This window comes from Neomonachus schauinslandi, chromosome 9 (assembly GCF_002201575.2).
Source record: "Neomonachus schauinslandi chromosome 9, ASM220157v2, whole genome shotgun sequence".
NCBI classification, from domain to species: Eukaryota; Metazoa; Chordata; class Mammalia; order Carnivora; family Phocidae; genus Neomonachus; species Neomonachus schauinslandi.
The window spans coordinates 90,230,343-90,255,721 of record NC_058411.1 but is presented as its reverse complement, the minus strand read 5'-3'; the positions used below and the strand labels follow the sequence as shown (position 1 = coordinate 90,255,721).

The 25,379-nt window shown below is 37.0% G+C and overlaps 1 protein-coding gene across 5 annotated transcripts in view; it reads left to right on the top strand.

Annotated features, from left to right (window-relative positions):
- GABPB1 (GA binding protein transcription factor subunit beta 1) overlaps positions 1-25,379 on the top strand; it is a 64,083-nt gene that overhangs the window by 13,670 nt on the left and 25,034 nt on the right. For 3 of the 5 annotated variants that reach the window (XM_021694078.1, XM_044918415.1, XM_044918417.1), the window contains exon 2: positions 24,716-24,823. In XM_021694078.1, the coding sequence (XP_021549753.1) occupies positions 24,716-24,823 (108 nt within the window). Of the gene's footprint in view, positions 1-24,706; positions 24,824-25,379 lie in introns of those variants that run through there. The other 2 variants (XM_044918418.1, XM_044918416.1) reach the window with 2 other exon arrangements.

Below are 25,379 nucleotides of genomic sequence, written 5' to 3'. Positions count from 1 at the left end.
AAATAGCTTTGTATAAGGATGTGATCTTTAGAGTAGCTGAGATTATACTGTAATATTTAAAACAATATTAAAACTGGCTTAGAGAAGTTTATAGTAGAGCATGAAAATTATTTTTTCATATATACTTGTCACTGTATATTATACAAGATAAGGAAGTTTAACCTAATGAAGGAGTCCCAGCATTCTGGGTGCTGCCTAAAACAAGCTCTTGCTATATAGTTTGGGATTTAAAATTTATTTGAATGAGTTTTATTTCAGAATCTGATTTTGAGGCCTTAATGTATCCATACAACTTTTACCTGATTTTTATTTGGTCTAGAGTAAAAAAAAAAAAAAAAAGAAAAAAGGAGGGGAGCACAGATAAAGCACATACATGCCAGGACTTGCAGGTGAATTTAGTAAATCTTTTCTAGGTTTATGTTAATAAGGATTTGGGTGTGGAATAGCAATAAAATAAAGCTGTTAAGTAATTCTTGCTGGAGATTTAAAATTTTAACCATTTCATATCTGAAGAAAAGACATTTTGCTGGCAGTAGCTTTCTTTTAAAAATTATAATAATGTTATATATATAATCCTGTAACAGTTGGAGATGGTCTTGCTTTAGTGAGGGTGAAACTGTTTTGTCACTTCCAACCTATGCTTACCCATTTACCCACTGTCTTTCTCAGTACTACAGTCCTCCGGTGCTTTGGGAAACATAATTTGAGAAATGCTGGTTTGGGGTGGGCTATAGTTTGGGCTTAGATAGATTTTTACCTCTTGTGTATCTTAGTTGTGTCCAGTTGAGTGAAAGGATGGTATATAAATTAACTTTAAGAAGCGTTAGTGGTTCTCAGTCAGGGATATTTTACCCCTAGGGGACATTCAGCAATATCTAGAGACATTTTTTTTTGATGTCATAAAATGGGGGACAGGATGGTGCCACTGGCATCTAATGGGTGGAGACCAGGGATGCTGCCAATATCCTACAATGCATAGAAAAATCTCCTATAACAAAGAATTGTCAGGCCCGATATGGCAGTAGTGCTGACGTAGAGAAATCTTTAGTTTGTTGAATACCAACTATGTGTGCAACACTGTTATAAAGTACTTATGGGTGTGAATGGCACTAAAAGAAAACCTTGTCCATACCTATAAGAAACTTATAATCTAGCTAAGGCATCTCAAACTTATGTCTGTGACTAAACTCTTTACACCTGACCTACCATATCCCACTTTGCCATCTTAATTTTGGCACTTTTCACCAAGTTATTCAGGCCAAAAACCTGGATGTCATTTCTGACTCCTCTTTTTCTTGTACCCTGATATCTAATACATGAGGAAGTTCTGTTAGCTCAACTTCAAAATAGATGTTACATCTGGGTAATGGTGGGCTAGAGTATTTAGACCAGTCTCTTTTTGAAAAGAATTGCAAATTCTGGATAAGATCTATAAACACCACCTTAAGAGTTTTGAAGAACTGGAAAGATAAGGGAATCTGGTAAGCCAAATTCTGGAAGAAAGCCTAAACCAAGAGAGGTTAGCAGAATATCTGGAGAACTGAAGCCACTGTTGGCCTGAGTATGTTTGCAGATTTTAAGAAATTTAGGTTTCTTTTCATTACACTTGTGGGGAAAGGTGGACAGAAACCAAGATTCAAAGTCTACCCAACATGTGGACATGTGTCTATACCTGTGGGAGAAGGATAAATCAGAGCTAATCCCTGTTCCCCTTTCATTGCTTACTTTCCAGCCAAATATCAAGGGACTTCAAGGCAAGTCGTCTTGGCACTGAGCAGAGCAGGAAAAAAAAAGAGAAAAGAAATAAGTCTCTATAAAGTTGTGGCCATAGCCTAGCAAGGTAAGGGAAATTTAAACCATGACTTAATTTAGGGCAGTCCCTGATTTGTCGTGTCCCCTAGGTGCTTGGCAGAAGCAAATGAAAATGTTCCCTGGAAGAACACTTCTTCATTTTAGACGTCTCTACAAATAATTTTTTTAAGGACACTGACCAGCACATAGTCAAAGATAAGCTGGCATACAAGGAGACAAAGGAAACATGAACAGAAACAACAGCAGAAACAGATATTCATAGGCATCATATATTAGAATTAAAAGATACATGATAAAACAACCATGCTTACTGTATTCACAGAAATAAATGGCAAATTCGAAGACAGGAAACATGAAACTACAAAATAAAAAAGTGGCATCATAGATTTGAAAATACCAAACCCAACTGCTGGAAATAAAAAAATATAACTGGATTAAAAACTTAATGATGCAATTTACAGCAGATTACACATCAGAAGAATTATTGAACTGGAATATAGATCAGACAGAATTATCCAGGATGTAATTTAGAGGCAAAAAGATAGAAAATATAAGTGACAGTGTAAGAGATATGGAGGATAGAGTAAGAATGTCTTAATTGGAATTCCAGAAGAAGAGGAGAGAGAAAAGGGGCATTTAAAGACATGATGGCTGATATTTTCCAGAACCAACAAAAGATATCAAACCAGGATACAAGAATTCTGTATCCATAAATTCATACCTAGACACATCATGAAGAAATTGCAAAAAACAGTGACATAGAGAAAAATCTTAAAAGTATCTGGAGAAAAAGAAGATAACCACCAAAGGAGTGAGAATTAGACAAACGTGGTGACTTTTCAATAGGAGCAAAGGAAGTCAAAAGATAGTAAAAATGATGCCTGCAATATGAAATGAAAAAAACCTTGCCAACCTAGAATTTTATATCCAGTGAAAATATCTTTTAAAAATGATGGTGAAATAAAGATATTTTGGAGAAAAACAGTTGTCACCAGCATCTCACTCGTTAAAGATAATTTAAACCAACACTGTTCAGTAGAAGTTTCTGTGATGATGGAAGTTCCTTTATCTGTGCTGTCCAGTATTGTAGTCATAAGCCACATAGGGCTGTTGAGCAGTTGAAATGCGGCTAGTGTGATTGAGATACTGAAGTTTTAATTAAATTTAAATAACCACATGCACCGTATTAGTGCAGTTCTGTAGGGTGTACTTTGGGAAGAATGAAATTGATTACCACATGGAAGGAAAGAAATGTATGAAGGGCTGAAAAATAAAGAAAGTAATACATATTTGGAAAATGAAAGTGAATCTTGACTGCATATAATAGTAAGACTCTCTAATGGATTAAAAGACAAGGCAATAGCAGAAGAGGAATAAGTGGGGGTCTAGGTTTTAAGGTCTTTGTATTGTCTAGAAGGAGGGTAAGTTTAAAAAAATCCTTTGTAGGGCGCCTGGGTGGCTCAGTCGTTGGACGTCTGCCTTTGGCTCAGGTCATGATCTCAGGGTCCTGGGATCGAGCCCCACATTGGGCTCCTTGCTTGGTGGGAAGCCTGCTTCTCCTTTTCCCACTCCCCCTGCTTGTGTTCCCTCTCTCGCTGTCTCTCTCTCTGTCAAATAAATAAAATCTTTAAAAAAAATTAAATAAAAAAACCCTTTGTATGGAAAACTTTAAATATGTAAAAGCAAAGAAGAGTGTAATGAACTCCCCTGTATTCATTACCCGGTTTCAACAATGATCAACTCAAGACTACAGTGGTTTCTTACATATTCCTCATTATTTTAAAACAGATCTCAAGTATCAGTTATTTAATCCATAAATATATTGTTTTTATCTCTAAAAATATATAAACTTAAACTATAATATAATTATTATATCCAGAAAAAAATAAACATAATTCCTTAATATCACTACATATTTAGGCAGCATTCACTTTCCTTAATTATCTGCAAAATGACTTTTTTTTTTTTTTAAATAAATGCAGCATTCACCTTTATTGAAATGTCTTATGGAACCAAAAAAGGGAAGTACTGAACATCTAACAGCTGGGAACTTTCTCAAGTATTTCCTTCACTATCCAAAATGGTTTCTTTTTATTATGTTAATCACCATGTATTACATCATTAGTTTTTGATGTCAAAATTTTTTTTTTTAACATTATTTTTTTTAAGGCAGTTTTAGGTTCACAGCAAACTTGAGGGGAAAGCACAGAGATTTCCCATATACCATCTGCCCCCATACATGCATAACCTCTCCCATGATGCTTTTCTTTGGAATTCTCTCTCCTCTTCTTCTGGAATTCCAATTAAGACATTCTTACTCCTATCCTCCACCAGAGTGGTACATTTGTTACAATTGATGAACCTACACTGGCACATTATAATCACCCAAAGTCTGTAGTTTACAGTATGATTCATTATTGGTGTACATTCTCTGAGTTTGGGCAAATACATGATGACATGTGTCCATCATTATGGTATCATACCAAATATTTTCACTGCCCTAAAGAAAGTTTTTTTTAAAAATTTACATTTAGTTTCTTCAAATTGGAATCCAAACAGGGTCCACACATTGTCATTGGTTGATGCTTGCTTAGTCTTTTAAAACAAGATTTTCATTAACTTTGGACTTTAATGCATGGTGTAATTTCTAGGGAACATCTACAAGAACAAAAATAGAGAATATAACTTCCAAATCAGTAAAAGAAATAGATAAAATGTTAAAAAAGAATCAGTCCAAAAGAAGGCAAGAGAGAAAAGAACCTGAACAGGTAACGAATAGAGAGCACAAAATTAGATGCTAGATTTAAGCTTAGATATATAATAATTAAAGATAAAAAGTCTAAATGATTACATAGGTATCATCCTAGCCTAAGGCACTATCAGCTCTTGCCTGGAATAATTTCCCAACTAGTATTCCTGCCTCAATTCTTGCTTTCCTCTATGGACTACCTATATAAAACAGGAGTGGTTTTTAAAAAATATAAATCAGATCTTTCTACCATCTTTCCATAATGGTGCACATGAATGTCCTGGCAGATTCTCTCAAGAGCATTAACAATGCCAAAAAGAGAGGCAAACACCAGGTTCTTATTAGGCCATGCCCCCAAGTCATGTCCGGTTTCTAACTGTGATGATGAAGCATGGTTACATGGGCGAATTTGAAATCATTGATGATGACAGAGCTGGGAAGATTGTTGTGAGCCTCATGGGTGGGTTAAACAAGTGTGGAGTGATCAGCCCCAGATTTGATGTGCAACTCAAAGATCTAGAAAAATGACAGAATAATCTGCTCCTATCCTGCCAGTGTAGTTTCATTGTACTAAGCTGGCATCATGGACCACAAAGAAGCAAGACAAAAACATGCAGGTCGGAAAACCCTGGGATTCTTTTTCTAGGGATGTAATACATATGTGCAAATAAAATGCCTCAATGGACAAAATATACATACACACACACACACATACATATATAACATATAAATCATATCACAACACTCTCCTGTTTAAAACGTTCCAGCAACTTCCTAGTAAATGAAATCCATACTTCTTAGTAGTGCCAAAAGCCCTATGTAATGTGATTGCATATCCTGCTCTCCTTTTTCCCTCTAGCCCAGGGACTTATACTTGCTGTTCCATCTCCCTGGATCACCAGGAACAGTCAGAATTCTTAGTTCTTAAAAAAAAAGGGGGGGGGGGCTTAATTCTAAAAACTGGGAACCACGTCTGGTTAATTTAGCAGAAAAGGAATTGTCACAGAAGAAACCACTACCACTACTGTCATTGGAATCTGCTTCCACTCTTGCCATAATGGATTCTGTATACTTCCTGCTTTTTTATGCAGTATCTTCTAAGTTAAAGTCCATCATGGATGCTTTGTTGGAAGGAGGTCATAAGACTGTACCCTAGCTGCATGGGAGGCTGGGAAAGCAAATACTTAGCTTCATTAGTAGGTGGAGGTTCTGGTTTCTTTCAGGACTCATCAGAGGGGAATTCCTTGGGCATATGAAGATGTTCTGATGCTGAGCAGCCAAAAGGGTGACCTGTCCTTCATGATGCTTTTCTTTGGAATCCTACCTTGCTCTCCTTTCTCTCTTAATTCATGTTTCTACTCAAATGTCTCTCCTCAAAGAGGCCTTTCCCTAGACTTTGTCTAAAATGGCAATTCCCCATCTCTAATCCAGTATTCTCTTTTATTAACCTGCCTTACATTTTCTTCATAGCATTTATCCTTACCAGTACTACTATTATTGATTGATTGATTGCTATGCTCCCCCCAAGAACACAAGTTCTGTGAGGGTAGGGACTTCTTTTTGTTCACTTTCTGTTGGCACATATATGCTCAGTAAACATTTGTTTAATGAATGAAGGGGAAACATAGATTATGGTATAAATCCCTGAGAAAATTTAAAGGGAAGCATTATAGAGGAATTAGCTCATTTAAGGAAGGCTTATTGGAGAAGAGTAATTTTTGAAATGGGCTTTGATTAAAGTATCAGATTTGGAGAGAAGATATGTAGCCATCTAAACTGGGCAAATAGTACGAGGGAAGAAGGTATTGGGTCTGGAATAAGGTGAGCACATATCGAATAAGGAAGAATTGTTTAAAATCTGATGGCTGGGGCGCCTGGGTGGCTCAGTCGTTAAGTGTCTGCCTTTGGCTCAGTTCATGATCCCAGGGTCCTGGGATCAAGCCCCTCATTGGGCTCCCTGCTCGGCGGGAAGCCTGCTTCTCCCTCTCTGACTCCCCCTGCTTGTGTTCCCTCTCTTGCTGTGTCTCTCTCTGTCAAATGGATAAATAAAATCTTAAAAAAAAAAAAATAAAATCTGATGGCTGTTGGGTCCTTTATGAAGTGGGAGTTGAGAAAAATGGATGAGGTGAAGGTGCAAGGTTGGAGCAGTTGATAGAGGGCCTTGAACTGTAAGGTGGTCTTTGACTTGATTGCTAGAGAGTAAAAGATTACTAGAGTTTTTTTTTTTTTTTTAATTAAAAATAGACTGGTATTTTCTCATAGTACTCTACAGGTATAAAACAGAATGAGGTAAATCTCTATGGAGAATTTTCCAGGATATATATTAAATGGAAAAAAAAAGTACAGAACAGTGTATGTAGTATGCTCTTTTGGTGTAAGAAGTGTGTGCATGGGAGTAAGAATACATACACCAATTTGTTTCTGTTGCAGAAAGAAAAACTGAGAAAGACCAGAAACTAATAAAATGGTTACCTTGTGGTGGGGGGAGAGGGTGAGTAGGAAAGGTGTGAAGGAAACAGGAATGGGAGTGAGATTTCTGAGTTTATTTAGTTTTGACTTTTGAATTATGTAAATATTTCACACATCAAAAATTGTAATTAAATGAAAATAAAAATCTCTAAAATTGAGAACAAACTTAAACAAATGATCCTATGTGTATATCAAAATAGTTACTTAAATACGTGGAGGAAAACACAATTTCAAGTGACTTTTGAGCTCAATATCAAATGGCATATATGCTAAGGACAAAAAGAACTAAAAGAAATCTTAAACTTCATTCGTTTTATTGCTAGTTGTAATATTGGTATTTTTATTTTGATATCATTTGGTACCTGTTGTTGGTTAAAGCCAGTAAGTTTTTATGCTTATATGTTAGAAACCAATAGAAATACAAGTATAAAATCAAAGAAGCTAAGCAAAAAGAATATTTATAATGATGAACTTGAATTATAGATGTCAGTTTGAATTCAGGATTTAATATATATATTAATTCCATCCAAATATATGTATTTCTTTCTTAGCTCTGTACACTGAAAGGATCTAGAAACAGTATGTTACTTTGGTAGATGTATTTGTATTACCCCAATTTTGGTCTTTCGGTACTTTCATTTAGAATCCAGGGCTCCTTGAAGAAATGACTGATTGCAGGACTGGGGCAGGGAACATACCTAGTGAACCTGGAACATCTTGTGTCAGAAGCAAGAAAGCTTTCACAGACCCAACTAAAGCCTACCTGAAGAGGCTCTTGTTGGCCGAAATTGGGACAGTTTGAACATAAAGGAGAATAAGGAGAGCAATTTGAAACCATATATAACAACAATAAAAAAAACAGACAAATGGAGATGGCTGTTACACCTATCCTTTACTCTGAAAATTGGTAATTTAACATTTGAACTGCTTTTTTAGTAGAAATGTATTACAGTTAGTGAGGAATGCCAGATAATAAATATAGAAAGAATTATAGAATTAGAAAGTCACAATTTGTTACATCCTTTTATGAAATATTTGACTTGGGCCAGGATCATTAATGGATGCTAAAATTGTTAGGCAAAAGGTTCATTGGGAATTGGATATTTGCATGGTGCCAAAGTACTCCACAGAGTACTAGTTGGTCTCAGAACAATAAAACTTTACAGTGGAAGGATCAGGCTATTACCAGCCTAGTTATTAATCCTAGTATCACTAAAAATGAACCAAAAAAAAAATACGTGCTTCCTGATGTGATTCAGTATCAAGTATAGTGCATCAACTGAAGGTTTTTTGTGCCAAATTTAAAATCTGAATTTAATCAAACTTTTCAGACTGACTTTCAGTTTATAAGAGATATGGGAGATGAAAGAAATTAAGTACTACCTTGGATGAAGCAATCAGAAAAATACAGAATGTGAGATACAGATGACCTGGCCATTTAATGTCGTGGGAAAGGAAAACAAGGGTGGGGAGTGGGGGGAAGGGAAGCTGTCCTAGAATATAATTAATCTAGAGATATAACAACCAAATGCAGCATGTGCCAGCTGTAAAGTACATTTTTTTTTAGAAAGGAGTAGGATGAAGCAAGATGGCCAACTTTTAATTTAGAATGTGGGTGATGGGAATATGGGTGTGTGTGTTTGTGTATACACACATATATTCATTTATATGCATACACATACACTTTTCTATATTTGAAAGATTTTGTAATAAAAACTTAACATTTTTCTGTTGATGGACACTTAGGTTTCTTCTTTTTTTTTCTATTACAAATAATGTTTCTGTAAACGTTTCTATATGTGTTTCCTCTCTTTGTGTAAGTGTGCGTTAAGGAGATACGGCAGCTTCCTAGTAGTGGAATTCCTGGATCAAAGGGTAGGCATACTTCAGCTCTACTAGATACTGATAAATTGTTCTTCAAATGGTTGTACTGAGGAGGATTTTAGAAAAGGGAATTATGAGATATATGTCTTCTCTACTCGGTGATGAATTCTTTGAGGGTAGGGACCATGTAGAGATTCATACAGAAATGTTTGAGTTGAATGAAAGTGTATTGTAGTGGGATTGCCTGGCAGTAGGTTGGAGGAATTAGAGTTAGGTCAGCCAAAAGGCTATTGTGATATTTAAGGTATGAGGCAATGAATGTGTAAGACTAGAGGTAGTGGAGAGGAAGGGATGACTATGAGAAGGTTTGGAGAGAAAGGATCAAAGTGTATGTGTTCTTATTGTTGGGGAGGATATTGATGATTCACTGTTATGGCTTATAACACCCCGTAGTTTGTTGGCTTCATTTTATAGTAAGTAAGTAAGTTATGCTTCCCTATTAATTCAAAACCATCTACTGGCCTAGTTCCAGCAGAGTTCTAGCCTTGTCTTCATCTTCTGCTTGTATTCTTTTTAAGCCTCAGTCTCTTCCTGGGATAAATCTGTGTGATTAGAAGAGAATAGTCGTTGACTGGGGTAAAGGTGCAGTGGGTTGCAAAGAAGAGAAGAATTTATGTAGTAGTATGGGTAGGATTTATGGGTAACTTCATCACCAAGTGAGTTTTTGAAGTCTTCCAAGGACAAAAGATACCTTCCTATAGTTTTTAAAGGGAAAGTCTATCTAGTGTTATAACAGGGATAATTCATCAGATACAGTTTTTCTTAGAGAATGTCCGGTATCTTATTTTCAAATGTTGCAACTTTTTGTAAATTCTAAAGTTGGTGCCTTCAAGAAGTTTTTGTTTATTTTTTAAAGATTTTATTTATTTATTTGACAGAGAGAGAGCACAAGCAGGGGGAGTGGCAGGCAGAGGGAGAGGGAGAAGCAGGCTTCCTGCCGAGCAGGGAGCCCTATGTGGGGCTTGATCCCAGGATGCTGGGACCATGACCTGAGCTGAAGGCAGATGCTTAACCGACTGAGCCACCCAGGTGCCCCAAGAAGTTTTGATTAATGGTTTTAGAATAGCTCTGTCCAACAGAAATATAATGTGAGCTGCATATTTAAAGTTTTATAGTAGCCACACTTAAAAAAAATTAATTTTAATAACATTTAAGCCCATATATCCAAAATACTACCATTTTAACATGTAATTGATATCAAAGTTATTAATGAGATATTTTACATTCTTTTTTGATACTGGTGTGTTACACTTAAAGCATGGCTCCATTTGGACTGGCCACATTTCAGTGCCTAATAGCATAGTGCCTAGTAGCTAGTGGCTACTGTATTGGACAGCTTAGTTCTAGAACATACTCAGTTGAAACCTTTGAATTCAGTTTGGTACTGATTTGACCCACAGTCACTGAGGGTGGCCATGAGCTGATCTTGCTTCATAGACCTGTTGCTGGTTATTAGATAAATTCTGGCTTCCTGTCCACATTTTTTATACTAACGTGCATGTGCAAAAGTGATTTTGAGGGTCCCAGACAAAGCCATTATCCAGATTTACTGATTATGTTCACAGTTTTCCCTTTGCCTCAGAAAACATAGAACTGACCTCAGATTTTTTTGGATCAACTCTGTCAATTTGAGTTGCTGCCAATAAAAAGAATATTCAGGCAAGTTCCAATCTCATTCATTTGTAAGGCCTTTAGTTACAACAAGGCTGCTAGGAATTCAGCGAGCATTTTATTAATTGTGACATTTCCTAGAATTTGTGAAGCTGTCAGCTTAATTTTCATTTAAAAAGTCAAATGTTATATGACTGGTGGTTATCCCAAGTATTTCTGGAGTTTCTGCTGTGTGTCTAGTGTTTATTTATTCAGTCAGTGTTTGTTGAGCCATTTACCAGGTCCCATAGTTCAGGCACAGTGACAACATGTAGCCAAGTAAACAGGCACATGTAGTGTGGTCTGATAAGTGCCAAGGTAGAGAGAAACTTAAGATGCTAGAAGAACACACAGGAAGGACACTTCATTTAATTTGGGGGGGGCAGGGATCAGGGAAGGCTTCTCTGAGGAGATAAGCTGAACTCTGAAGGGCAGGTAGGAATAAATATGGCAAAAGTGGGCATGGAGAGCAGAATATTCTTCCTGGCAGAGGGAATGTTTTGTATAGATGCCCAAAGGTGAGAAAAAGGGCTGAGTACGGCACATTGTCTGGAGTATAGAGTTTAGTGTGAGAGGTGGTGAGTGGTATAAATGGGGAGACGGTAACAGATGCCAAATGTGAAAGGCCTTGAATCTAATGGCAAAGAGTTCGACTTTATCCGAGGTAACTGACAAGGGGCATGATTTCTGTTTAAGAATGACTAAGAATTTAGTAGTAGAATGGAGAATAGATTAGAGGAAGGCAAGACAGGCACAGATACTAGTTTAGAGGTACTCTAGGAGAGAAAGGATGGAGGCATGAACAAAGTTTGTGGCAGAGAAGAAAAGACTGTCAGCATTTATTTATTTATTTAAAAGATTTTATTTATTTATTCATGAGAGACAGAGAGGCAGAGGCAGAGGCAGAAGCAGGATCCCCGTGGAGCAGGGAGTCCAACACAAGGCTGGATCCCAGCACTCCAGGATCACGACCTGAGCTGAAGGCAGAGCCTTAACCGATTGAGCCACCCAGGTGCCCCTATTTATTTATTTTTGAGAGACAGAGAGAGAGAGAGAGAGATGGAGGGGGAGAGAGAGAGTTCGAGCGTGCACAAGCAGTGGGGGAGGGGCAGTGGGCGAGGGAGAAGCAGACTCCCTGTTGAGCAGGGAGCTCGATGCAGAGCTTGATGCGCGGCTTGATCTCAGGACCTTGGGATCATGACCTGAGCCGAAGGCAGACACTTAACCGACTGAGCCACCCAGGCGCCCCCAACATATATTTATTGAAGACCTACTCTCTATCACTGGAAAGAGGTAGAAGGATTTAAGAGACATTTAGGAGGTAAAAGTGACAGGTCTTGACTGATTGGAATCGAGGTGGGTGGAAGAAGGGGTCCAGGATGATTCCAAAGTTTCTGAACTATGGAACAAGCCACTACTTGGACAATTTGACTTTTGATGTACCTTGGCATCTACTGATGGAAATATCTATCCAGTTGAATATTAGGGTCTAGTGCTTAGAGGGAGGCCTGGACTGAGATAGATTTGGAAGTCATCAGGTAATCATGGCTAAGAAAGATAAACTTGCTAGAAGAGAGAATGTAGGGAAAGAAAAAGAGGGCTGAAAGATGAAACACTGAGGGACCACCAGTATTTAAGGGGAAGAGAAAAGGGATCCAGTTGAAAGACACATAAGCTACCATTCTTGCCTCCAAGCATTTTATAATTTAAGTAGGACACATAAATATGAATCATTTGGTGACCGTTGCAAATCAGAGTCTAATTTGGTGCCAAGTTTCATTGTACCACCTCTTGTATTTTATGTGAAATGAAGTTAGGTATGTAGAGATAGTGGTTAGTGTTTAGGCCAGGGAGCAGCATTGGTAGTGCATGCATTCAGTGGGGACATCTAGCCACTAGGAAGACTCAGACCATGGGGTATAGCATAGTGATTGTGACTTTGGACCCTGGAGCCAGACAGCCTTGGTTCAGATCTCCACTAGCAGTATGACCTTGGGCAGTGTAACCTTCTGTGCCTCAGTTTTCTCAACTGTACAATGATGATGATGATAATAATTCTGCCTTGATGGTGTTGTGAGATTGAATGAGTTAGTATGTGGAGATTCTTAGACTGTATCTGGCACAGTCTTTCTCTTGTTCTTTGCTGTCTCTCTGTGTACGTACATAATACATACACACACACACACACAGCTATGTTATACCCTACTATGTTATACTCACTATTGTGTATTGTAGTGTTATATAAATGTTAGGAATTATCATAATTTAATAATTGGTGAGTCAAATGAGGGCTCATGTTTTGGACAGGATAGGTAGGACCCAGAGAAGGAAAAGTTTCCCAGAGAAGGAATGTTCCCTCTATGATAAACTTAATGTGAAAGCAGATGGTTTTAAGCAGGCTTTCACTGGTAAAGTGGGTGAAAAGGTGATATGAGAATCCCCATTCCCCCTGATTCCCAGTTGGAGGCAAAGAATGTCCTTTTAATAGAAAGCTTTAAAGATGTTAAAACAGTTGTGTGTGGTGCTCTCCCTGTGTGGTAGTGGGATTTCCTCAGGTCACGTTTTCTTAAAGTTATTTGAAAGGAAGTGTTTCATCAGCTTTGTGTGTGAGTTCACTGGATCCTTGGCCTTGACTTTGGGAAGATCTAGATCTGGAATTAAGCTTCTGGCTTTGGGGATTGGGGACCTTGTGGAGAAGCAGTCATTGTATATCGATGGTGGGAGTGTAAATTGGTATAATCTTTTGGTAGATAATTTGGTAGTATCTGTCACAATTAAACTGTGATTTTAAAAATCTAGCAATTACACTTCTTAGAATAATTTTCATAAAAGTGCTAACCCAAGTGTATAGGTGTGTTGCAGCACTATTTGTAAAGATAAAGATAAAGGGATTGAATAATTAATGTACTCATACTCCATATGTTTCCTATTTCTATAGTGTAGTAGTTTCCTATTTGCTGTAACAAATTGCCACAGATTTAGTGCCTTAAAACAACACAAATTTATTATTTTACAGTTATGGAGGTCAGAAAACTCAAAATCAAGATTTTAGCAGGGTTGTATTCCTTTTGGAGGTTCCAGGGAAGAATCTGTTTTCTTTCCTTTTCTAGTTTTTCAAAGTTGCCTGCATTTCTTGGCTGGTGCAGTACCCACTCCCCTAGCCCCCACCTTCAAGCTAGCAACTATAGGAACTTCAAATCTCTCTCTCTCTCCCTCCTCTGATCTCTGCCTCCTTCTCTCTGACCCTCACCCTCCTACATCTTCCTTATAAGGACCCTTGTGATTACATTAGGCCCATCTAGATTATCCAGGATCTTCCTATCTCAGGATCCTTAATTTAATCACACCTGGAAAGCCTTTTTGCCACATAAGCTACCATTCACAGATTCCGGGAATTAAGATCTAGACATCTTTGGGGGGCCATTATTCAGCCTACCATAGTTCATGATACTGTGTAGGTAGTAAAAAGTATGTTTTTACGTGTGCACTTAGAAAGATGTCACTGATAAAACAAGGGGATCCCTGTTAAGTGAAAAGAAGCAAGTTGCAAAACCATTATAATATGATCCCTTCTTGTGTTTTTTATTTATTTGAAAAGAAGCATTGTGCCTGTGTGTATTTCTATAGGCATAGAAAAGATCTAGAAGGCTACACACTAAACATTTAAATAGTGGTTATTTCTGGGGAGTAAGACTATCAGGAAGTGTAGGGATGACTTTGAATGATACATTTTTTATATAATGTGAACATGTATTTGTTTATTGTAATTTTATTTTTATGAAAGTATACATGTACAAAATTGAAAAGTAAAAATACAAGGTTTATGGTAAAAACAACCCTGGAGTCCCTTATGTTATTCCTTCCCACCCCAGAGCCTTCTTTTCCAGAGGCATCCATTCTCTTTTTGCTGTATTTTTCCCTAGTACTTCCCTCCATATTTCTAAATAACAAGCTTATGCTATTTATTGATTTTTCTGTATTAGATATCTTTGACTTCCCACTTATGAAGATGAAGCTTTGGCCATCTTAAACCAAACCACCTCTAAGCATATTTTCCCGTACTCTTTATCTTTTTTTATTTTTTTTAAGATTTATTCATTCTATTTATTTATTTATTTATTTTAAAAGATTTTATTTATTTATTTGACAGAGAGGGATACAGCGAGAGAGGGAATACAAGCAGGGGGAGTGGGAGAGGGAGAAGCAGGCTTCCTGCCGAGCAGGGAGCCCGATGCGGGGCTCGATCCCAGGACCCTGGGATCATGACCTGAGCCGAGGGCAGATGCTTAAGGACTGAGCCACCCAGACGCCCCTAAAGATTTATTCATTTTAGAGAGAAAGAGGGAATGTGCACATGCATGAGCTGGGTTCTGAGGGGTGGGGAGGAAGGGCAGAGGTAGAGAATCCCCAAGCAGAGCAGAGGTAGAGAATCCCCAAGCAGACTCCTCACCGAGTGGGGAGCCCAATGCAGGGCCCTGATTCCACCACCCATGAGATCATGACCTGAGCTGAAACTAAGAGTTGGCCACCCAACCCACTGAGCTATAGCCACGTGCCCCTCAGTCTTCATCTTCTTAATACAAGTACACCGAAAATTTTGCTTGGATTAGTATTCAGTGGTTATTGCAATCCTGGAACTACTCTTCTTCGCTAACCCATGCCATGTATATATGTTGGGATTACATTTTCTTTCTTGTGTAGGTTTTTTTTCCCTCCCTCTGAAAAAGAAATTGTGTACTTTTCCTTTTGCTTACTTTTCTTGTATCCATCATTAACCCATGTCAAATTCCCCACTGGAAATCTCATTCTTTTCCTGGGAAACTTATCAGCCTATCTTTTCCTTGGAGACCTCCTTTTGGAACCTCTGTCCTCCGGCTCCAATCTGGATTTGCTTTCTAGGTCTCTGATACAGCCCATCTTGGGGATCCTCTTTCACTCTGTTTATGTTGGATCCCTTTTTTCCTGAAGCCCTTGATTCTTGTTATTGTTTATTCCTGGTCTTGGAGGAGTACATCTTCTGGTGGTTTTCTGAAACAAGGGTCTATGGGAGATGATTTTTCTTTAGATACTTTATATTTGAAAGTGTCATTTTTAAGTTAAAAAAAAAGCCCACTAGACAAAATGGAAATGGGAGAAAATTCCAAATATACCAGAGTTGATATGATTATTTTTTCTTCGAAGGAATCACACAGAGAGAGACTTGAAGGGCATGTTCTTTTATATCCCTGCAGATTCCCAATGTTCTCTAATTTAGAACAGAAGAGTTAAGAATATGGGTCTTATCTTTAAAACTAGTGCTCTTTGGTAAGTCCTTTTATTCTTTGTCTCCTTTGCAAAATGGAGACCATGACTGTTATGGTAAGTCTGTTTAGATTACATGAGACAATGTAGGTAAAGATTTAGCAAGATGCCAGGTACTACTTTTATTATCCAAGTTATTGTCTTCCCCCCTTTCAGAAAAAGATTTTATTTATTTATTTTAGAGAGAGAGAAAGAGAAAGAGGGCATGAGCAGGGGGAGGGGCAGAGGGAGAAGCAGACTCCCCGCTGAGTAGGGAACCCCACAACATGGGGCTTGATCCCAGGACCCTGGGATCACGACCTGAGACAAAGGCAGAGGCTCAACCGACTGAGCCACCCAGGCACCTCTATTTTCTTAAGAGAATGTAGGCAACTAAATTCTCATGCCCAAGAATATTTTCGTATGTACAGTTAAACACATGGTTATCATATGCTTAATTTTAGAGTCACATTTTACATGCTTTTACTATTAAAAAATCACTTTCAACATCTAATTTCTTATATTAAAAATATTTTTTTATCTGTAATCTAGTTTTGATGAAAAGCTTTTTTTTTTTTTTTAAAGATTTTATTTATTTATTTGAGAGAGAGAATGAGAGAGAGCATGAGAGGGTCAGAGGGAGAAGCAGACTCCCTGCCGAGCAGGGAGCCCGATGTGGGACTCGATCCTGGGACTCCAGGATCATGACCTGAGCCGAAGGCAGTCGCTTAGCCAACTGAGCCACCCAGGCGCCCCGAAAAGCTTTTTTTTTTTTTTTTAAAGATTTTATTTATTTATTTGAGACAGAGAGAATGAGAGAGAGAGCACATGAGAGGGGGGAGGGTCAGAGGGAGAAGCAGACTCCCTGCTGAGCAGGGAGCCCGATGCGGGGACTCAATCCAGGGACTCCAGGATCATGACCTGAGCCGAAGGCAGTCGCTTAACCAACTGAGCCACCCAGGCGCCCCCGAAAAGCTTTTTAATAAAAGGCTTTTGTGCTTATTCATTTTTTATTTATTTATTTATTTATTTATTTTTTGCTTATTCATTTTTTTAACTACTATTCTTTACAACATTCTACTTGTCTCTTTTATTTTTTTTTTTATTTTTTATTTTTTTTAAAGATTTTATTTATTTATTCATGAGAGACAGAGAGAGAGAGGCAGAGGGAGAAGCAGGCTCCCAAGGAGCAGAGAGCCCGATGCAGGACTCGATCCCAGGACCCTGGGATCATGACCTGAGCTGAAGGCAGACGCTTAACCATCTGAGCCACCCAGGCGCCCTACTTGTCTCTTTTATAGATCTATTAAATGCAGGCTATGAGATGTTCACATTTTTTCACTGAAATGACATTACTTAGATGCAACAAATTTCTATTACTATTAGAAACAACTAATAAAAGTTTGTTTTTAATTACAGGAGTAATATGTGCTCCTTATAGAACACTTAAGAAATAGAGAATAGAAAAAAGGGAAAAATCTATAATTTTCATTATCATGGTATATTGTATATTGCTTCTGCGTACTTTTCTATGCACTTTTTACATAGTTAGGATCATGGTGTGTATTCAGTTTAGAGGCTTGATTCTAATACTGTTGCATATTATTTTTAAATCTTAAATGACTACAGTATTGGTTATCTTTTAGCCATACATACTGGAATATTTACAGATAAAATGATGTCCGATATTTGCTTCAAAATATGTGTGGGTGGGAAATGGACTGTCCATAAATTTATAATATTGAAACTAGTTGGTGACTGTGTGGAAGTTCATTATACTGTTGTGCCTATTCTTATATTTGCTCAATTTTCCATAATAAAAAATAAAATAAAAGCTTGCAGTGTTCCATTATGATCTATCTTAATTTCTTTTTTTTTTTTTTAAAGATTTTATTTATTTGACAGAGAGCGAGCACAAGCGGGGGGAGCGCAGGCAGAGGGAGAAGCAGGCTCCCCGCCGAGCAGGGAGCCCGATGCGGGACTCGATCCCGGGACTCCAGGATCATGACCTGAGCCGAAGGCAGTTGCTTAATCAACTGAGCCACCCAGGCGCCCCTAATTTCTTTATTACTTGTATTAGGCCATTTCAGTTTTTCCCTATTTTAAATAACATTACTTATAATATGGTTCAGATAGTTTCCTTGTGATAGATTTTTAAAAATTTATTTATTTGTCAGAGAGAGAGAGAGGGAACACAAGCATGGGGAGCGGCAGGCAGAGGGAGAGGCAGACTCCCCGCTGAGCAAGGAGCCCGATGTGGGACTCGATCCCAGGACCCTGGGATCATGACCTGAGCCGTAGGCAGCCGCTTAACCGACTGAGCCACCCAGGCGTCCCCCTTATGATAGATTTATATGAGTGGGATTATTAGGTCAAAGTATGATCATCTTAAAGGCTTTTGATGCATAAATAGTACTAAGTTGCTTGGTGAAAAACTTTAGAGGAATTTTATTGGATTTATAATTGTTCTCATTGAGCATAGGAGTGATATTGCAAATTTATGCTGAAGTTTTTAATGAGGCAATCAAGGTTCATTAAGTATGTTGTAATAGGATTATATTTTCTAACTTTTTATTCATATTTCTTTTTTAGGAGTGCTAGTAACAATTTATATGGAATTAATACTTTACAGTTTTATAGAGAGTTTTCATGTGCAGATATTATAATCCTCAAAACAGCTCTGTGAGCTATTAATTATAGAAATTCAAAATAAAATAGACTCTAAGCTTTAAAAAATGTAATTATAGTTAGTAATTCCTGTTACCACTAGATGGCTCTCTCAGCATGTACTTTTAAGCAAAAGGAGTTAATTTGTGGATATTTTGAAGTTCCCCTATAGATATAAAATTCATATTATTGAAGTTAAAAAAAATAATGGTTTGTATCAGATTGTGATAAACTTTTTCGGAAGTAGTAAAAAAAATTCAGGATGGAATTTATTACAGTGAGTTTTTAGATTACTTTTCTTAAGGAAAGGGGTATTAAATGGGATGGCATTCAGTGCCATACGTATCGTGTATTTTCAGTAAATATATTTAACACTCATTAAAATTTATTGAATTGGATTATGCTTCTTTATTTGCTTGGGCAAAAGTTACTTACCAAAAAAGCAACATTTATTGCTAGGCCCTTAAATGGTTTTATGTAAATCTAATATTTTATCTCTGAGGAGTTAATAGATAATGAACAAAGTAGATTGAGGGGGCTCCATCTGGAGCTCTGATCCCCTCAATCAATTTGTTGTCTTAATGCTGTTGTTCCTTTGAGGATTAGAATTATTCTGTGGTGTGTGCTGTTCCCTTTAGGTGAGAATCAGAAGTGAAATTGCTACATTTTGGTATTTTCATTGCTTTACATTTTACTAATTATCTTGACAAAAAAATTAAGAGTGCCTTTGATTTCAGTCTTGATCTCACGTGTATTTTCTTCCATTGATTTTTCAATCTTATTAGATCCAGTGCTGTCTTTCTATAGAAAGAAATGTTTGTTTTGCCCCTTTTGCTAACTTGCAATGAAAATTATGGTTATTATTACCTATCTGCATAATTTCAAAAAGTCATTAAAATACTTACAATATAAAGGAGAAGTGGAAGGAAAGCAGTTTTTTTAAAAGATTTTATTTATTTGAGAGAGAGAGAGCAGGCACAGGAGCAGGACAGAGGGAGAGGGAGAAGCAGACTCCCTGCTGAGCAGGGCCATGGGGCTCCATCCCAGGACTCCAGGATCATGACCTGAGTGGAAGGCAGACAATTAACTGACTGAGCCACCCAGGGGCCCCTGAAGGAAAGCACTTTATAATAAATTGTATATTTCGGTATGTAAATCCTCGAGCAGACTACCCTAGATGACAGAAGAGATTATCAAATGCTTGCACCTATACATAGAATTACTGTGAAAATAATAAGCTGTAAAAGCTGATTGTTACAGTGTTTTATATTGGTGATTCAGATACCCAAGTAGCATCAACACTGGTGACATGATTTTTGAAAATGGTGACAACTCTTAGTAAAGTTCTGAACAAAACAAATAGATTTATAGTATGGTTGCATCCTGGGAAATTTGGGATACATTAATAACTATGGAAAAATACATTTGTTTATATATTAGTTTTAGCCTTAGATATATTGGGTGGAGCCTTTGAAAGTCACCCAGGACATGTGACAATTCTTTGCCCTACTGGATTGTTTCCTGCATTGCTGGACCTCTAATATCCCTGACACATGCCCATTAAATGCTAGTAGAGCCTTCCCCCACTCCTCCCTGCATCAGTCTCCAAAATGCCTCCATATATATCCAAAGGGCCCTCTAGGGGGCGGTACTGCTACCATTTTGAGAACTCCTGATTTAAAAGTACCCAGGTATTTATTTACTACATAGCTATGTTGCTCATGGAACTTTAAAAACCACAATAACTTAAGTATCGTGAGTCTTTAAATATGATATGTTTTGGATAATTAAGGCAGTTACAGAATTGTGATAGAAGTTGATTTAAGTGCATTGCTTTGTTGCAATTCTTGTAATCAGATCAGTAAGTTTGCTATTTTAAGTACCCAATACCATGCATTTTCTTTATTTTTTTCCACTTTTCCTGTTTAGTAAGTCAGTAGTATTTAGCTTTCTTTAATGTCAGCATTTAGTTAGTTGATAGTCATACAATGTAATTTGTCCCTTATAAAAAAGAAACCACTTTTTAAGTTAGGAAGATAATTTAGTAACATTATAGAAACTTTGTAAAATGGAGGCAGAATTTCCTATAATCTTGTCACTCTAACAATTGTTGGTATTTTTCTTTGTTTTGTTCTCTGTGTATGTTTTGACATTCAAAAATTTTGTATCTTTTTACTTAACATGGCATAAATTTTTAATGTTATATAACTTTCAACTATTACTTTAAATTACTGTGTATTGTCTTATTAGATTCCACATTTTCCTTCCTCTAGATTGTTCACATGATACAAATGATTATATATAATATATGTAGATTTATGTGAATATATGTGTATACATATATTGATAAATCTGTTTAAACATATTTTTATTTTTTCTTTAGGATAGAGCTCAGAAGTGGGATCATTTATTCGGTCATTAGGCTTGAACATTTTTGTAACTTTTAGGTGTTGCCAAATTGACATTTAAAAAAAAGCTGATCCAGAAAAACCCCCAGCTGATCCATTTATATTGCTGTCAATATATGTAAGATGTCAATATGTGAAAGTATCAGTCTCAACTCATCCTTTTTAAAATTTAACTTTTAAATTATTTACATTTATTTGACTCTTTGTGACACTGAACATTTTTTGTGTTTGTGAATTATTTGTTTTCTCTTTTGGAAAATATATGGTCATGTCCTTTGACTTTTTTTTTGGAAATCGAATTGGCTTTTATTAAGCAATTCATGAACTGGACAAGTAGAAAGGAGCTCTGAGGAGGTGTACAGAATGGAAGGTTTTTATAGGAAGGAGGGTGGGGCAAGGAAGTTATTAGCAAAAGAAAAGATGGTTCCCGGCCAAGACACCTTTTTTGGCTAGGGGAGGGAACAGCAGGGTTTTAATCTTGCAGATGACCTCACTAGTGCTGATCAGAAAATTTCAGGTTGGCTTCTAAAAAGGTCGCATTCCTGGGATAGTTTGAAACTATAGTGAACTCTTGGTTTGCTGTTGTGGGGGAGCAAATGACTCCTATTTGGGCTTGCTTTTTTCTTTCTTCCTTTTTAAGTTTATTTATTTAAGCAATCTCTACCCTCCACATGGGCCATGGGCCTCTGAACTCAAGCTCCAGTGTCACAGGCTCCTCTCTGCTCCTCCCCCAACTGACTGAGCCACACACCCCTGGGCTTGTTGTTTTGTTTATTATTTTTTTTTAAACACCAGGTTGTGCATATTTGTCATGGGAGTAAATCTGCTTTATCAGGATAAATACACCCAGTGAGCTGTGGAGGAAGGTGTGTCACTTGCCCCCATAGACCCAATCAGCCACCCTCCTCTAAATTTGTGAGTTTAGATCTCATTCTAGAAGCAGGCAGTGTGCAATTCCAGGGTTCTTCCTGAGGCCCCCTCGCATTATGTTTCAGAGACTTGCAAATTAAACCCAGGGGATCCTAGGCTCTTTATTATTATTTCTTGCTTTGTCCTTTGACTGTTGCTCTGATGGGTTCATGGTGTTTATTTGTTTTCCCTTCTCATTTTGAGTCAGACCTCTTACATAATTAAAATTATTAATGTTTCTTACATTCATTTTTTGGGCAGACATTCCTTTGCAGTCTTTGATTTTATTTTTGTTTTTTAATACATTAAAGTTCCATTATCTACCGATAGAAGATAGTATGCAATATCAAAGAAAGGGGTGGAGAGTCAAGAGATCAGGATTCTGCAAGGAGATACTTATAATACATATTATATCTGACAAAGAACTCCTATCCAGAATGTATGTTATGAATGCTTACAAATCATTAAGAAACAGGCAGACAACCCAGTTTCTAAAAATAAGGAAAAACCCTAAACCACTTAATAAAAGATACCCAGATGTCTAAACCATCTGGCAGTATGTATGCTCAATGAATGCAAACTGATTTTGTATTACCTGTGTAAGACATAAAAGGGTGTATTTTGGGTGAAGATTTATTTCATTGTAAAACCACATTTATATTAAATTTTGGTCATCCAAGTGGAGTCACTCTGTTTGCTAGTGTGGCCAGTTTAAATTTTACTGTACTTTTGTGGAGGAGAGGTCAGTTTCTTTTTGCCTTATCCTGCCTTTCATAGGAAATGATTGTAGGTTCTCCACCTTTTGAGTATGATGTAAATTTTTACTATCCAGCTGGTACATATTTCCTAGGAAAAATCCTTCATTAGAGATCAGTAATCTCTTTAGATCATAATGTCTTTAGCATGATTAAGGAGTATCTTGGGTTCCAGTGACTCAGTCAAGGTATGAGAGGGAACGGGAGGAAAACAGAAAAGGGTGAAAGTGTTGTGTCACACACAAAAATACATGTAAAAAACCCCACATAAAACATAAATTCATGTGGTTGTTTTTCTTCTTCGCCATGGGATATATTATGAATTATTTTTATCCTTATAAATGGAGTGATTATAAGAAATTCTTTCCTGCCTTGTGACAAATGCCCGTTTTGGACATACTCATCTCACTTAATCATCATGCAAGGATCCCAGCATTAGCACCTGTTATTGGTTACCCTATGTTTGGTTGTTCCCATGTTGTAGAATGTACTAAAAAATACAGTAATGTAAACATAAATCTGTTCTTTCAAGGGACATATATTTTTAATCAGCCCTTTTACATTCCCTAACATCTCTTCTAATTATGTAGTGCAGTCTATCCTTCCTGGCATCACTAACCTCTCTAAGCTTGAACTCCCTTCTCACATACATACATACATACATACCCCTCTCTCCTTCTTGAGTAATATCTGTTCATACAAGATTGGAATACACTAATCAACCTGACATCCCCTTCTTTAAACTTCTTTCCCCTTGACTACTTACCCAGCTCTCAAAGGGTATTCACTTTTTGAGGCAAATTCATACCGCAGGCACATTTTTTTCTTGTATAAGTCTCAGGGGTTCAATATCTTCCCTTCCTCACAGGCCTTAAATTCTAACTCTTTGCCTTTTTTTTTTTTTTTTAAAGATTTTATTTACTTATTAGAGAGAGAGAGTACAAGCAGGGGGAGTGGCAAGCAGAGGGAGAGGGAGAAACAGGCTCCCCACTGAGCAGGGAGCCCGATGCAGGACTCAATCCCGGGACTCCAGGATCATGACCTGAGCCGAAGGCAGTCGCTTAACCACCTGAGCCACCCAGGTGCCCTACCTCTTTGCCTTTGTAGCATCACTGAATAGTCTTCCAGGTGAATAGTCCTTCTGAATTTGGGACCTTTCATTTCAGAACCATCATCCCCTGAATTTGAGCATCTCTGATACATTCAAATCTTTCTTCATCTGTGTACTCTTGTCATGATCTTTCCCTAACACGTATTTCAGTATTTCTTAATCAAGAAGACACCCCCACACACACACACCCCACACCCCCAAACATACACTTTCATACACTCTGACCTGTGACATTAGTCTTTTCGGGTATCTTGAATACAAGATACAAAGTTATACTTACTTTCTAGCTTCTCAGTGAGACAGGTAGCCTATTGATAATACTGTTAGACTTTCTTTTCAGTATTTTCATTGAATGTGAATTGTGTCCCTTTTCTGGAAGAACTTGAGTGTATATTGACTGTGCAACAATTGACAATTCTCTGATTTACCGTTGCAAAAACAGTTACTATATATTTATTGTAATTTGCACCAGTTACAGAGGATAGTGTCTTGTACATTATTTCTGTTTACTTTTATGAAAAACTTCATTGCTGCGCTCCTCCAGTGAAAACAGTTTCTTGCCAGTTTTAAGTATTACGCAAGCCTTCTCTGCTACTTACTTCATTATTTTTACCAGCTGTATTTGGAGAATTCAAACTAATTTTATTATCCTAGGTAAAAACTTAATGAGAAAGGATAATCTGTTCCTCAAATTCAAATACAAATTGCTTTTGCGTGATCTATAGTTTCAAATTAGCCATATCACAAACTTTTAGAGGGATAGTTGAGAATTGGTAGTAATAAAGATACATGGGGAGAAAGTCATGTAATACTGTATCAATAGAGGGTGGGGGAGTGGGTTAGCCTGGTGATGGGTATTAAAGAGGGTACGTACTGCATGGAGCACTGGGTGTTAATACGAAAACAATGAATTGTGGAACACTACATCAAAAACTAATGATGTAATGTATGGTGATTAACATAACATAATAAAAAAATAATATATCAGTAGAGATGTTAAATTCATCTTTGTTTTGCTTAGATGTCCCTGGTAGATTTGGGAAAGAAGCTTTTGGAAGCAGCACGAGCAGGTCAAGATGATGAAGTTCGTATTTTGATGGCAAATGGAGCTCCTTTTACTACAGACTGGGTAAAGAATGATTTTAATGTTGTGCTGGTTTGTTTTTTTTTCTTTCTCTCATTTATTAGTTTTTCCAGATAAAAATTTAGTCAGTATTTTGTTTATATGTGGCAAAAATTAATTTTTTTTGCAAATTTGTTTGTAGTTTTAGAATTATAGCTATCATTTAAAGAGAATGGTTTGTATCTTTGTAAGTCATATATAGATATCTCTATATATTATATATAGAGATATCTAGATATCTATATATGCCAACCTTATTCAAATATTCTGTCCACAAAAGGATTTTTCTTTTAAACTATGGAGTTCAATATTGTAGGATGAATATAAAATGTAGCTGCTTGGAATTTAATTTAAAGGTTCTAAATAGCACAGCTAGAATTTATAATTCAGAAAATAACAGATAAAGATCCCAGTTAATGTTATAATTGCTTCTAAAAAGGAAAAATGTTTGCATTTCAATTGATACTTGTAACACTATTGCAAACATGACCAAAGAGGAAGAAAGGAGTGGGAACATGTCCTAGTAACTACAGAAGGCAATTGTGAGGACAGCAAAAACCAT